Source organism: Bactrocera neohumeralis, chromosome 5 (genome assembly GCF_024586455.1).
Source record: "Bactrocera neohumeralis isolate Rockhampton chromosome 5, APGP_CSIRO_Bneo_wtdbg2-racon-allhic-juicebox.fasta_v2, whole genome shotgun sequence".
NCBI lineage: Eukaryota > Metazoa > Arthropoda > Insecta > Diptera > Tephritidae > Bactrocera > Bactrocera neohumeralis.
Window position 1 is genome coordinate 25,701,218 of NC_065922.1, and position 16,175 is coordinate 25,717,392.

General features: G+C 38.7%; 1 protein-coding gene across 2 annotated transcripts in view; it reads left to right on the top strand.

The window, feature by feature from the left end:
• The window catches only part of LOC126760141 (uncharacterized), a 102,766-nt gene extending 87,982 nt beyond the window's left edge, over positions 1 to 14,784 (top strand). For both annotated transcript variants that reach the window (XM_050475580.1, XM_050475579.1), the window contains exons 4-12: positions 3,620 to 3,832; positions 5,206 to 6,024; positions 6,084 to 6,263; positions 6,331 to 6,711; positions 6,792 to 7,221; positions 11,060 to 11,161; positions 11,297 to 11,452; positions 13,132 to 13,199; positions 13,268 to 14,784. In XM_050475580.1, coding sequence (XP_050331537.1) covers positions 3,620 to 3,832; positions 5,206 to 6,024; positions 6,084 to 6,263; positions 6,331 to 6,711; positions 6,792 to 7,221; positions 11,060 to 11,161; positions 11,297 to 11,452; positions 13,132 to 13,199; positions 13,268 to 13,386 — 2,468 coding nt within the window. In that variant the 3' untranslated portion in view covers positions 13,387 to 14,784. The remainder of the gene's footprint in view (positions 1 to 3,619; positions 3,833 to 5,205; positions 6,025 to 6,083; positions 6,264 to 6,330; positions 6,712 to 6,791; positions 7,222 to 11,059; positions 11,162 to 11,296; positions 11,453 to 13,131; positions 13,200 to 13,267) is intronic.
• The last annotated feature ends 1,391 nt before the right edge of the window (positions 14,785 to 16,175 follow it).

Below are 16,175 nucleotides of genomic sequence, written 5' to 3' on the forward strand. Positions count from 1 at the left end.
TTTACAAAACGCATAAATGCAACGAGAGGTAACGAGAGGCAAGGACAACGCTGTTTGTCTGTTTGCATTGGTGGAAACTTAAATGACAATTAAACAATTCGTTTCTCGCTTGCGCTTTCGGCGATTTGGATGGGTCACAAAAATACACATACATACATACATAAAAGCATACATATAATGCCTGCATCCACTCATATGAGCACTCACACACAGCCACATCCTCGACTGTAGGTCAGAAGCATTGCTTGAAAAGCGAAAGCGCAAGCTTGCTTCACTCAAAGCGATTTTCCATGCAGAAAAACCGCAACAAATTTACAAAAACCAAAAACAACAATAATAAGGCAGAAACATTGTAATGAAAAGGAAAATACAGTTGGCAATGAAAATTTGTTGAAAAAACGAGCGAAATTAAAATATTCTTGCAAGCCATCATGTGAAACGGTAAACAATGGCAGTTATGAATAAGTGTGTGACAAAAAGCGTTGACAGAGCGCAGAGGAAAAAAAAAACACAAGCAGACTGTAATTATTAATAAGCAGTCATATGTGGTTTTGTATATTTATATGCACAGGTGTATATTCATACATACATATGTCTTTAGTATGGCAAACAGCCTTGACATCGTCAACAAAAGCAGCAACCACCACTAATTCTATAGGGATTTGCTTTACGACTCGCACAAGAATTACGCGCGGCCTGTGGGTGGTTAGCATCTATCTTGGCTGCAGTTTTATGCGCTGCTAACTGGTTAATGATGTGTTAGCTAAATATTAAATTGTAATAAATCGCTGCTATTGTTGGCTTTGTAATTTAATGTTTTCGATTTTCACTGATTTTTCAGACATATGTAAACTTATCTTAACCAAACTAACCTCAAAATTATAAAATATTTCACTAAAAGAAAAGAAAAAGTAGTAATATCATGAAATTTTATCTTTAGAAATAAAAATCAGCTTTTTTCTGGAAGAGTTTTTTCAAATAACTGAACCATAAGTAAAGAAAGTAATTTCTCCTTTTTTCGAAATTAGTTTCTAAAGTCAAAATATTCAGAATAAAAATTTTAAGTAAAGGATGAAAGTTACTAAGAAAAATAAAAATATGCGCAAGGTTTTTTTCTTACTTCAATGGCGTATGTAGACTTTTTATCTTTCCTAGAAGATTCTTCTATGACTTCTGATAACCAAGTGCTTTGGAGCAGCTTGAAAATTTTATCTCATTGAAAACTTGTTACATTAACAATTTTTTCTTCAACCTTTCTTTTTACCATAATTCAGTAGGGGTTCCTTGTGGCTTCATACAAATCAGTATAGAAATTAAAAAATAATTTTAGGAGTATAGGATAGGTTAGATGGCTGATTAAAGATAGGTTGTGGACTACTATATGCAGTCCTTTATTATGCCATAGAAAAGAAGAACTCCTGTGTTCGATCTTAAAATTAGCAGAACCCTTAGTAGTCAATAGAAATTTGCACAGGCGTTTAATTTCCACTCCCTGCAGTTCGATGGGGGATGTTTGAAGGTATGTGCTCCCGAGTGCTTAAGTCTTGATCTCCCAAACGCGGGACAGTCAAGAAGGAAGGGTTGAGTTGTTTCCACTTCTTCTTCTTCCAAACAGCTTCTGCAGCCCCAAATAGGGAGAGGCTAGCCTTACTGAGGGCAAAGAGATCACTAGATCTCTTGCGATTGATCTTAGGCCAAAAGACTTTTTCCACAGCGCATGTATCGATGATGGGCTAGCGCTGGCCATGCTTCTGCGAAGCCCAGCTATCTAGTAGTGGGAAACAATAGGCTAAAGTTGAAGAAAATTTTGTCGAAAGACAACATTCATCCAACATACCACACTATATTCTAGAAAGCAGTACAAAGCACAGAGGATGTTATAAGAGACTTTAGAGTATGTTATTCAGAAAAAGTCATAAGGTCGAGGTCTAATCTTAGGATCCATATAACAGTTAGCATTATAGTTATATTCTAAAAGCTTATTAGGATACTAGTCTCTAAAATCTCTAGACGAATTGATAAATCATGAGTACTTCTTCAGTCAATCTTAACAATGTCCAAAAAAATAGGCACAACTCTCTCTCTCAAAGACCTCACCAAATATCTTGGGGTAGACTTGGACACCAAACTGCCGTGGAAGCAAAACGTGGAAGAAAGAGTGAGGAAAGCTGCACAACCTGGGAGCTCTCTCCCTCTCTCATGCTACACTGCTATTGTAAGGCCAATTCTGCTCTACGGTGCAGTAGTATGGTGGACAGGTCTACGAAAAACCATCTATCGGCGCAGCAAAATCGGCGGGACGACTGCTGGCTGCAAGAGAATTTACATATAGAACCTTCGGGCAAAGCTCGGTAGGTAATGGCGGTTGGGCAAACGCCGACAAATTACCCAACTTTTCAACTGGGAAAGAAGGTTCAAAGTAAACGTAGAAAAAGATGGCTGCCGTGAAGGTATGCTAGCTACGCGCAACGATCTCTGTATACGGATGGCTCGAAAATGGATGATGGAGCTGCTCCGAGAATATACTGTCCAGAGTTAGGCATAAGGCAACCTTTTAAGTTGCCGGACCACTGCAGTATATTTCAAACTGAAATCTTTGCTACTTCGAAACCGCAGAGCTGGCCTCTAATGCACCTGCAGGTAGTTCTAGAGTCAACATCTACGTACACAGCCAGGTAGCAATCAAGGCAGTAACTTCGTATCGCATATCGGCCAGAGGTGTCTTGGGTAGCAGGAACAGTGGAAAGTGTTGCCAAAAGCAAGCAACTTCACTTCTACTGGGTGCCAGGTCACAAAGTCATTGAGAGCAATGAAATAGTGGACGAGATTACCAAGAATGGTGTACGGCTAATATCTGAAAACGTGATCAGCATTGGGAAACCCTTTAATTGCCTATATGACGATCTCAGCAGAAGTATGGTAAAGAAAATCAAAGCCGAATGGAACGAGCTACATGGGTGCAAAACCGCAAAAGTCATATAGATCGGAAGTACATAAAATTTTTATTGGCGCTCGATAAAAGAGACTGTAGGAACATGATGGAAATACTAACTGGTCACTGACTGGTGGCGACACACACTCGCAAGATGGGGCTGATAGAATGAGAAGAGAGCAATAAATGCCTAGAGCAGAGAACCAATGGAGCATCTTTTGTGCACTTGTCCCGCATTGGCAAGACTACGCTGTAAGCATAGGAGGTTCCCACGGTATTGAATACACTGGAGGAGGTATCAATAGTGAGGCCGCAGAGTCTGTTAAAATTCACGTCAGGCGCAGACATCCTATAAGATGACTACTCCTCTTGGAACTAGCAACTGAACTCCATCTGGTATGGCAAAGGACCAAAACTGGTCTATGCGTGGCTTATTGGCCTACCAGATTAACTTAACCAAACTTAACCTAACTTAACCTGTTGTCCAGAAATAACTTCAAACATATACCCTTAGATAAGTTAGCTAATTTTTGGTAATAATACCCATAAGTTGAAGTCTACTGTATCTGTAGATTAGTATTTCGGAGAAATACCATATATAAATAATACATTGTTTTTCAAAATAATTAAAATATATTTATTTTGGTTTGTTAACTAAATATACCGTTATTTTCTTGTTTCTTCTAGTTCTCAATGTCGCCGCCGGCAAAGCGCCAATGCAAATCTCTACCGATGGCCCCGGTGCACCACAAAAAGCTATCGACGGTTCAACATCGGCATTCTTTACACCGGAAACCTGCTCACTTACCAAACCAGAACGTTCACCCTGGTGGTATGTGAATTTACTGGAGCCTTATATGGTGCAGTTAGTGCGTTTGGACTTTGGCAAGTCATGCTGTGGTAAGTAGCAGAAGTAAAACCTTCAAGAAATTTCCCAGAGCTATAGCAGCTTTTTGTGTTGGGTAAATTTGAAGTTAAGAGATTGGGTGCTATGAAACTCTCTCTCACATTTTTTTCTCATTTTTGGGTTTCCCTCCAATAATTTTCTTAATATCTGATCTATGATAGTACTTGAAAATTTATTTGGAGATTTTGAGGATGCTGAATGCTCGCTCATCTTTATATCGTTGTGTCCACGAACACAGTTTATTCACATAGACGGCTTGTCTTCATATTCTAAGTTTTCATATTGCAAACAGGCAAATTATACTTTTTTATTCTTAATACCAAGAGCTCAAGATCAGAACTTTCATGTACTCTCTACATCAATCTATACAAGGCTTTTCCAAGATCCGTCCACGATCCAAACAATTCTTTCTAGAAATAGTTAGTCGCTTTCTAATACTTTCTTTGGTAGATTTTGTCATCATCGGTTTCTTCACATGGTATATATGCACTGCAGTCCAAAATATGCATTTCGTACGGTCTGAACCGGGTCTTCATTTCGTCCAAACAATCTCCCTTTGACACACTGTAAAGCGTTATCAGACATGCACACCAAAGCGTTCGTTTAGCTTTCACTTCACTTAATCACACAATGCGACCAAACAAACAGCCGACCAACCAGCCATTCCGCCAGCCAGCCAAGCAGCCAGTTTGTCAACGGAGTTATGTGATTTTTGTTTACCTTCGGAGCTCCGCCAGCGACACCAGCTTCATTTCTATACAACGACATTGTTGTTGGTCCCTATTTCGTGCCTTTTGAATTGTTTCTCAAATGGCAAAAATTCGATTTTCCACAAGCCAACAGCAGCAGCTGCTGGCTGCTGGTTGCCGTCTGCGCGATTGTCGTCTGCACCGGCTGTTCGCTTTCAATGCGACGTTTTGTTATGGGTTTGTGAGTCATACGCGCAGTTGGCTGAATGAAGTGTTGAGGTCGCGACGAGTCGATATCGCTTGTGAGTTTGGATGTTGTCGTAGTTGCCGCAGCCGCAGTCGCAACTGTCGGTGTCTGTGGTTGCTCCACACAATTTATGATTACTTTCACTAAGTAATGAAGCTGTGGTCATGTGGTTGTTGTTTCTCATTGATTTTGTTGTTGTTATTGTGGTCGTTGATATTACAGTTGCTGAAACAAGTAGCACCAAAACAAATGCTGGCAGATTTTGCTGGCGCCGCCAAGACTTAGTTGAACCCACTAAGTTCGTATGAGCTCTGAGCTCTAGCAGCGCAGCTCGGTCAATGAACTGCAAGGAAACTTGCTTGCTTTTATTTACATATATTCACAAAGTTTTTATTTTAACTTTAATTTCTTCTCACTTCTCTGCTTGCAGGCAACAAACCCGCCACGATTGTGGTACGCGTCGGCAACAATCGTCCCGATCTTGGCACTAATCCGATTTGTAATCGCTTCACGGGTCTACTCGAAGAGGGTCAACCACTATTTTTGCCTTGTAATCCACCCATGCCCGGTGCTTTTGTCTCCGTACACTTGGAGACGAACACACCAAATCAATTGTCCATTTGCGAGGCTTTCGTTTACACCGATCAGGCGTTGCCTATTGAACGCTGTCCCACCTTCCGCGACCAGCCACCTGGTGCGCTCGCTTCATACAATGGCAAATGTTACATCTTCTATAATCGCCAGCCATTGAACTTCTTGGATTCGCTTTCATTCTGTCGCTCACGCGGTGGCACACTGATCAGCGAGAGCAACCCGGCGCTGCAGGGTTTCATTAGTTGGGAATTGTGGCGTCGTCATCGTACCGATATTAGCTCACAATACTGGATGGGTGCTGTACGTGATGGCACAGATCGTAGCACCTGGAAGTGGGTCAATGGTGAGGAAGTAGCGGTCTCATTTTGGAATCATCCAGGTGGTGATGAGGATTGCGCACGTTTCGACGGCTCGAAGGGTTGGCTCTGGAGTGACACCAACTGCAATATGTTGCTGAATTTCATATGCCAACATCAGCCAAAGACCTGCGGTCGTCCAGAGCAGCCACCCAACTCAACTATGGTCGCATTAAACGGCTTCGAAGTGGGTGCTCAGATCAATTACTCTTGTGATGCGAATCATTTGCTTGTGGGACCGGCTACACGCACGTGTTTGGAGACAGGTTTCTACAATGAATTCCCGCCGGTTTGTAAATGTAAGTAATTGGGAACTAGTTTCAAAGAAAAAGCAAGTAAAATTGTTTGTCTTGCACAGATATCGAATGTGGACTGCCCGCTTCTATCCCGCATGGCTCATATGATCTGATTAATGGCACCGTCGGTTATCTCAGTGTAGTGAAGTATGCTTGTGCTAAGGGCTATGAGATGATCGGACGTGCCGTACTTACTTGCGACTTTGACGAGCGCTGGAACGGACCACCGCCGCGTTGTGAAAGTAAGCTCTACTAAATAGTTATATTCCGTAAAATATATTTAATTTGTGTCTTTCCTTCTTTCCATAGTCGTCGAGTGCGACACACTGCCAGGCAACTACTACAACACCATCATATCCGCACCCAATGGCACATACTACGGTTCTAAAGCCGAGATCTCCTGTCCACCCGGTTATCGTCTCGAAGGTCCACAAGTGCTCACCTGCTTGGCTACCGGGCAATGGAGCAGTGCTTTACCTCGTTGCGTACGGCTCGAACCCTCTACACCAGCACCGACGCTACCACCAACACGTCCACCAACTCAACCGCCCACAGCATCACCGGCTCCGCCGTCGACCACTTCTTACAAACCACGCATTACCTCTACTTCAAGACAGCCTTCTTATAAACCCACAACCAGCACTACCCAAACCACCAGCACCACAGCGCAATTGGATCTACTTGGCGGCGGTAAGTCATCATATAAAAGCTTCTCAGCGATGAATAATTTAATAATTTCGTAATTCTTTATTATTTTTCAACCTCGACAGACTCTGATGAAGAGGTCACCTATGTTGTACCCGGCACGGTGCGTGAAGAATTCCCACCACGTCGCACCCTACGACCTGTGTCTATACCGAAACGTTCCAGCACCACACCGGCATATCATGCGCCAACTACAACGACTACAACCACCACAACTGCCCGGCCACGTCCTTATGCGCCCGTGGAGTCCACCACTCGCAACACTCAGAACATTATTCTTAACGCACATCCACAGGATAATGAAATCGCCGATAGCGTCAATATACGACACAATCAATCGCCGAATGTCAATGTACCGTTCGCTGTGGACAATGCCGATCGTAAGGAGACGAAGGAGGCTAAACTCAATTTGGGCGCCATTGTTGCTTTGGGCGCTTTCGGCGGTTTCGTTTTCCTCGCTGCCGTCATCACGACAATTATCATTTTGGTGAGAAGGTGAGTGAGAGAGCTTGTTAACTTTTAACTCTTCTTATTGATTGCGAGAAATCTCCTCAAATATAAGAGTTTCTCAATACATATGTAAATATTAATATTGTTTACTAAACTAGATTTTTATTACCAGTGTTTTACATACCCTTGACAGAGTTCTACCCTGCACCTCAATAATGTTTGTATTTAATTTTAAGATCTTTGTGAGACCCTTCCTTTTATTCATCAGACCCAATTTGGTTTTGTTTAGAAAAAAAAATTACCGAATTAACCAAGTCCCAGTTTCGATAAGGTTCTCCAACTCAGTTTTCGTTTTTTTGCAAACTTATGAGTTTATATTGAATGGAAGCTATGAGGGGGACAACGACGAGTCGTGTTCGGGTATGTACTATAGCTTCATTATCAGTTAGTTCAGTGGATTTCATTCCGATGAGCTAATAATTCTCAACCTGTTTATAGTAAATTAAAACTCATATGACCCATGTAGTCTTCAGGAAGTATTAAGTAGAAAAATTCTGTGTTTAAAATAGCATTATAAGTATTCAGTAGATTTCATTCCGATCAGCTAATAATTCTCAACCTGCTTATAGCAGTTCTTCAATTAAACCGAAGTATTCAAAACTTTACAGTTTAGTAATGATTTTCATATAAGGTAGCCAATGTAAATAAAAAACAAAAACTAAAAGAGGGATGTCAGTGTATTTTAAGCGTTCAAATGTGTTGTAGAGTATGCTAAGCTTTCAGTTCAGTTGAAGTACCTTTCTAATTAATTTACTTTAATTAACTCTTGAACAAAGCTGAGCCCCAATGTTCACTTAGACAATTTTTATATGATTCGAACGAGTCAAAAAAATTAAAGATACAAGCATTAGCAAGACATAAGGTTAGCAAGCTTTTACTGGATCAAAGGTTAAGAAACAGGGAGAGAAAGATTGAGAGAAAGAGAAAGATATAGAGAGAAAAAGTGAGAGATCAATAGAGAGAAAGAGAGAGATCCGCTACTAGACTGGATCGGCTTCTAAATCGATCAAAGATAGAAGCTTACGCAATACTTAGGGTTATCGAGCTTTTGCTGGATCAAAAGTAAAGAAAAAGGCACAGATGGATAGAGAGAAAGTAATATTTAGAAAGAAAGAGATAGATAAAAAAACGAGAGAAATGAAGAGAGAGAAAAAGAAAAAGAAAGATATAGAGATTGTGGACTGGGACTAAACCGGATCGAGAAAGTGAGAGGTAAAGAGAAAAAGAGAGAAAGAGAGATAAAAATATAGATAGAAAGAAAGAGAGAGATAGAGAGAAAGAGGAAGATAGAGATTGTGGACGGCTTCTAAATCGAAGCGAATCCGAATTTATATTTGGACAGAGATGGTCTAATGAGACAACAGTTTGAAGAAAGTTGTTTTCTACTTAAAAAAGAACAAAGAGAGATAAAAGGACTTAAATATAGAGAAATTTAGATTTTTGGCTAAATTAATGAAATTAGTAACGACTGTAAGTTCTCGACTGACTAAGTCAAACCTCTGATTGATAGCTTTATATACCCAAAAGCACATCAAAAATATTCATATCTAGAAATTCACCCCGAGATAACTGCCTTGGACAAAATAACAAACCAGCTTTCACAGAGGTGAGATCATCTAAAAACTAGAACCAGAAGAATATGAAGTTCATTCCACATAGTCATTGTTTTTCCAAACCCCACATCTTCATATTGTGTACCCCTCTTCATCGCTTTTTCTTCCGAGAAGGTTTTTCAGCGCATCTCTTTTTCCTCCGAAAAGGTTTTCAACTCAATCTAGATTAGCGCTCATTGATCATAACCTCAAACATTTCACAATTAATTTGGAAATTTCTCATCAAAGAACCCCAAAAAGAATCCTTTACCAAACCAAACCGTCAAATCAAAGCAAACCTGCACAAACGCAATAAAATTCAATGCAAATACCATAAGAGAAAAAAGAGCAGAAATCACAAAAACAATTCGCAATCATGCATTTGTAATCTCGTATTGTTGTTGTTGTATATTGTTGTCATTCATTTAGCACCACGAACAGCAGGCGGCACAATGCAAAATGTTATTGTGTCAACCATGTCCACAGGTCACGCCTAGCATTCCCTCCACCACCCAACAACAACAACAAGAACAAGAACAACACACGTACCTCTGGCACACAATATAGTACAGCGTCAACGCATCGAGCGCCGCCGCATATAGCACGTAACGGCTACATCAGCCCGCAACGTTTCTACGATCAGCACAGTAGCATCAGCTCATCCACACGCTACGCCGGACCACCCTCACTGTGGTACAGTGTATTGGCGCTGCCCTTCGATGATCAGAAATTGGGACGACGCGAGCTAAGCACCTATGGACGTGGTTTTACGGCGCGTGCCGGCTACTTTAGTAATTATCCAACGCAAGAAAGAACGGAAAAGAAGCCGAAAGTCGCGACGCAAAAGAACATTGCCATGGATGAGGATGATAGCGAGCGATATGCGTAGAGGAGGAGGAAGGGAGTAAAAGTATAGAAAATGGGAAGAAAATTGAACGAGTAGATAGTAAAAAAGTAACGAGTTGAAGCAAGTTATGCTAAATATATGTATAAAGCAATAAGCAATCGAACGGAAGCAAATCGAGTTAACGTGCCAAAGAACCTTGAAATAGTATACACCAATTTTATGTGAAGCAAAGGATATAAAAATAGACAAGTAACGAAACGAATTTTTAAGTACAACATAAAGGCCATATTTTAATGAAGAAAAAATTAAAAAAAAATCAACGAAAAATTAAACAAAAAAAAAACGGGAAATAAAAGAAGCAACCGTTAAGTCTAAGCAGAGCACACCAGACATGTAAGCCACTTACAACAACATTTACTTACATATCTACACCATACAATAGCGTCACTGATTCACTAAGGATAAGTGTACTCATGCAAGTGGGGGAAATGTTGTTATTAAATAAATAAACAGAAAATAATAATAATTAAAATAAAAATGCCAAACCAAAAACAACTCGTATTAAGCAAATGCAATGCTGCCGCCTTGCTGTCTTGTCTGTGCACGCAATCAAACAACCATCCAACCATACAACCAACCATCCAAACAATCAGTAAATAATCCAAGCATAGCCACACTTATTCCAGTCACCCACTCATCCATGCAAACCAGCAACAAAAAGCAAAAAAAAAATCATAAAAAAGAATCACAAAAAATCTTAGAATATTCTTGCGTCAGTACCTAATCGCACGTATATGTATGCTAACCCCATTATATATATGTGTATGTGTGTATGTATGTTTAAATATATCGAACCACCAGAGAGGCTCAAGGTGGCCTGAGCCTCACAACCCAACACTGTACCCAATGGCAAAGGCTTCTGAACGCAAATCGAACGCACGCAAACATGCAACACTCACCATTCACATATTATATGTACCGTTATGCAGTTCCACAAATAAGAATTCGCGTAATTTAATTAAAAAAATTCAAATCAAATTAGAGAAAAGTCCACTAGAAGTACTTAAAACTATACTTAAAGTTTTACTTGTTCCAAAAATTCAGCTTCTCGCTTTCTTACTTGTGAAACTGCATAATTAAATATCGCAAACACCCTGTACTTTTTCTACTTTTATGGCATTTACTAGACAAATATTTGTATTTCACGAAAAATGTGTTGTGCTTAACTTTGTTGTATTTTTAAGGTGTTTGTTATCCACTTACCACAGCACGTCCTGTATTAATTGCATACTTATGTGTACTGTATTATGTGTGTTTACGTTGAACTTGTGAAACACTAGCCACTAATTTGCACCCTTCATTGTTTGCTCTCTTTTTCCCTCAGAAATCGCACTACCCAACACTATCGCCATCGCGCCTCGCCCGACTGTAATACAGTGGCCTCATTTGATAGCTCTACTTCGGGTTCACGTAATGGTCTAAATCGGTAAGTTTTTTTATATACTCAAAAAAAAGTATTTACTCAAAAAAACAAATATTCCACGCTGTTGGGGTTCGAACTCTTATGAGAAAACAATGACTGTTATCAAATATATTAACTTAAATTCTAAAATATTTTCAGTTACTACCGCCAAGCTTGGGAAAATCTACATGAATCTGCTTCGAAGAGCAGCACACAACATGCTTTACGCCGCAAGGATACGCTTGATCCACCAACTATGCATTCCCGTGACAATTTACGCGATAATATGCAGCGTTCCAGAGAGAATCTGGATCGGTGAGTATGTTTTTTGTTTAATTTGAGTGAGCATGACGGCTTGCAAGCTACAAATTTCCAACCCGAAAATATGAAATAGGCAAACTTTATGAGTAATAGCTAAAGAGACGTCAGTAGGAATACTTAAACCATCATCTTCATCGTCTACAATCACATAGTATGGAATTGATTAAGCTCATCAAAATTTCGAAGTGTCATAAATTACTTCAACTCCCTCCTGGTTTATCACTTCGTTCATGTGCGACAGAACCGACTTATTGTCTTTTCTTCTCAATATAGAGTTTTAAACATTAAGGAAATGTATTGATCAATTGATTAAATTCAGTGTATGATTTTTAGATTCCGGAATACCTGACATATTTAAGGTCCCAGAGAGGCCTCCTAGGAGCATCAAGAGGCCCTTCCTCAACTATTACGACTACATAAGACAATACGCCGAGCAACTTCGGACGCAACTAACATCAGACATGCACTGACCGCCATTCAGAGCTATAAACACTTACCGACTCCCTCTTAGTAAATGGCAAATAAATATCTAGCATGCAGCGAGTCCTCGCATGACTCTAACCACCTCTTTGCATGCACAGCTAACCCTACACATCTGATACCTCTTTCTCTTTGGTCCAACCCCGACGAAACAGCACAGCCTACCGTTTAATGACCTCGATGACAACTTATCCGAACCTTAGGACCCTAACGGAGACTAGATAATCGTTACAACAATAACAAGGTTCCAGAAAGTGACATTCCGAAATCATCTCACTTCGACTGCATCTCTTAAAACTTGAACCACTGCGTCATGGACCCTACTACTAGTGACATCTTATCCATACACAACCTGAAAGAGATATGTGATGGGGTTTAGTCGCTGGAGTGTAGACGCAGTGAGCTTTTTCACGGATGGAGCGAAACTCAAGCGGTAGTTTAGAGGGGGGAGTCTTCTGCCAAGAGATTTCAATCAACTCTTGCCTCAGACTGCCGGATCACTGTAGTGTCTTTCAAGCTGAAGTGATAGTCATCAAGGTTGCATCAGATGTATATACTTCTCCGAAGTGTGGGTTCTTTTAGGGAGGTATGATATGGGCTTCGCGCGAGCTCAGCAGCCGTTGGTCAAAAATGAGAACTTTCGGTGTTGCGAATTCTTTCTGCCACGAAGTGAGACATAAATGGTTCATTGAACTATTAACTCTTAACAAAGTTCACATTGTCGCACTGATAGGGGTCTTTATTAAACCCTGTCCCATTGGCACTTACGCAGTGAAGCTAAAAACTTTAGAAGTCGCAAGAAGGAAGATTATGTGAAAACATCTAGACACATTCTCCAGCTTTTGCCAGACTAAGGTTGAAGCATCTCTGCTGGCATATTTTCGACGAACCCGTCGAATTGACGGGCATTAACATTAGCAGCTTGCATAAATGTCTGGACGGCTCAAGGCGATCTTTCGATATGCGAGGGTCTTTTTGATTGATATCTTAGGATTATTAGTATCTCAGGAAGAAACTAAACTAACTTAAATTTAGCTTCTTTAAATATTAAAATAAAAAATGGTCCACTTGTAGAACAATAATCCACAATTGTGATTCTGAAAGAAATGTTTCTGAACAGAATCTCGCACTCACTTCAACAACACAACATTTCCTAAACATTAATTTTGACTCAAACTTAATTTTCTTTACAGTGTCGGACGTGAGAACTACGGCATGCGTGATAACTCTGAAATGGTCGTTTCCGATGTCCGTCTAAAAGGTACATACATAAATATTTTGCTGAATTAATTAATCTTACCTAATCTGATGTGGAATTTATTTCATTAGCTGGCGAAAAGAAACGCCACCATCACCATCATCACAAGAGCAGCACACGCAATGGCGAATATCGAGATCAATCGGCTGGCAGACGGGAGCACCATAGACATAGCGGCGAACATTATTGACCAACCATGGTGATTACCATAAATGTGGACCGAGAAGCCGATACTTTTACGCGATACATTTACACATGAACAACGAAAATTTTTCATTTTAAGCACAAATTATTAAGAGTAAATGTATTTTGTTAATATTACCGCTATGTTATGTGCAATCTAAGCTAAGTGAGTGGCAGTACGAAAAGCAAATGCTTAGCGCTGACATTTCTAATAGTTAATATGTAAAGCGAAAAACATAAGCAGTCAGTAGATTACCCTAAAAATTACGTTGGAGGAGTAAAAGCGTTGGTTTGAAAAGGCGTGTAGAGCAGTTGCAAGGAGAGATGAAAAAATGCAACTCTATTTGTTTGTTGGATTAGTGCTTTTATTTATAGCTCACTTTTTTGTTTTAACTTAGTTCGAGTTTAATTAGTTTTAATTTGTGCACAAAGTGAAACAGAAATAGAAACAGAAAATGTAAAAATGTAGCAGAAACAGAAAATGTAGCAGAAATTGTTACGGAAACATATGTGTAACTGCATTGAAAAATGTAACTGTAACGCAAATGGAAACAAAAACTGTAACAGAAAAAGAAATTATAACAACAACAGAAACTATAACAGAAACAGATTTCTATCTGAAACTATGTAACTGTAACTATAACTAAAGTGAAAACAAAATTGTACAGAAACTTTAGCAAATTCTGAACTGTACCTAAAACGGAACATGTAACTGCAAAGGAAACAGCAACAACAACTGTAGCAAAAACAGCAACTATAACAGAAGCAGAATCTGTAACAGAAACTGAAAAGTGACAGTCACTGTAACAGCAAGTTTTTCTCCACAAAAATGTGTCTATAAATTTCTCTACACCCAATCACTCATTCTACTGCTTACTTTCTTATATCCTGTCACGACTTATATCTACTTCTTTTATTTTCCACAAATTATGAGTAGCTTGGTTGAGTTTAATTTCCTTTTTGCATATTTTTAAGCTGAATCGATTTATTCATAGTAACCATACAAGAAAAAGGAAAATCTGTTAGTCTTTTATTAGCAAACGAAAATCCACATTTAATCTTTTTATGTATTTATTTACAATCAACCTTCACACACACACACACACGTACACATACGACGTTCACATGCATTTAGTTGTTAACAAATTAGATAAAAGAGAATACATATATATATTTATTTGTTAATTAGTGTGCCATTTCCGGCAACTTACACATTAATTATAAAGCGCTATACATATTATTACATACATACATACATATATGCATAGATAAATATGTATGTAAGCGTAAATATATATTTTATGTATACAATAAGTTTTAATGTGAGAATGCATTTGTCAATAGTAATTCTTATTTTGACCTTTTTGTTTTTGTAAAAAAATTTATTTTCATTTAAGTCGTAAATTTTAACACACAAATTTATGTAAATAATATAATAAATTATATAAATATACATATATATTTTAAAAATATAAAGTTTTACGATCAGCCATTTATAACTTTTTGGGAGATGTGTAAGTATTTTTTGTAATTTTTTCCTGCTTTCGAGATGATCTATGCTGCTACAGCGGCAGGATTAGTAACAATTCCTTAAATAATAATTGGAAGTGCTCCCAGAAATAATTCTTTTATTATTTATATTTGAGCTTAATTTGGGTGAAAAAATCCTTGAATTTTGTAGGAGCTAAAGAAACCAAGGATTTTTTGATCGAAAAAGAAATACAAATTTTTTCTCTGCGTTCTAAATGGATTTCTTAACCCAACAAAAAATCATAATGCACATCGAGTATAAAATGTTCGAAGTTACTTCCTTACTTTTTTTTCCTGCTTTCGAGATGATCTAAAGGATTAGTAACAACTCCTTAAATAATAATTGAAAGTGCTCATGAAATAATTCTTTTATTTTTTATATTTGACTTCAGACACATAAGCGTTCTCATTTCCCTCCATTTCCCTCCAGGTTAAATATTTGGAAGGCTAATTCAGATAGAGACAATTCACCCAACAGCCAAATACGTCTGATATATGAGAGACTAATCACCGAAAGCTGTTTTTCAAAGTGTGATATGTTTATTAGAAAAATTCCTACATCAAATACAGCATAGAATGACGAACTTTCGAATATGAAAGAAACCTCCAACAATATAAAAACTATCACAATTATTTGATCTCCAAAGCAGAACAGCATACTCCTTAAAGGTAAGTTATGTATCGATTAATTAAATTTAATAGCGTCCCTCATCAGTCCCCGGCGCTCACTGAATTACTTGAATTAATGATTGAACTCAACCTCGTATAATTGAAAGTAGTACCATCTACAGATAATGTTGACAAGTAGCGTCACCTTTATACTACGATTAGTGAAATTATGGAAGGTTTCACTATTAGAAAAGAAATAACATACTTAGAATAAGCCCAAGAAAGACAGAGTTGAAGCCAATAACCCATCGAGATTGCGATTTCCATCATATAGTAAATGGTGAAAATTTCTATGAGGGGATGCTGCGAACAGCGCCGAATCGAATCTCAACGGTCTTCATATACACTCTCAGCTACGGCTGCTAAATTTTCTTAACTGCGTGCTGGACGTGTTCTATTCGGTCGAATATAATCCAATAATGAATGTTGGATCTCAACAATGCTGATTGTATTGTATCTCAGTAGGCCGATTTTGTTAACCATGCGTTGAGCGAACCGCTGAAACACATTCTTTACAGAACATGAATTTTCGTAATAAAGTTGAAGAATTGCCTTTCCACGAAGAAATGCCAAATAATACTGAACAAAAATAAGTTG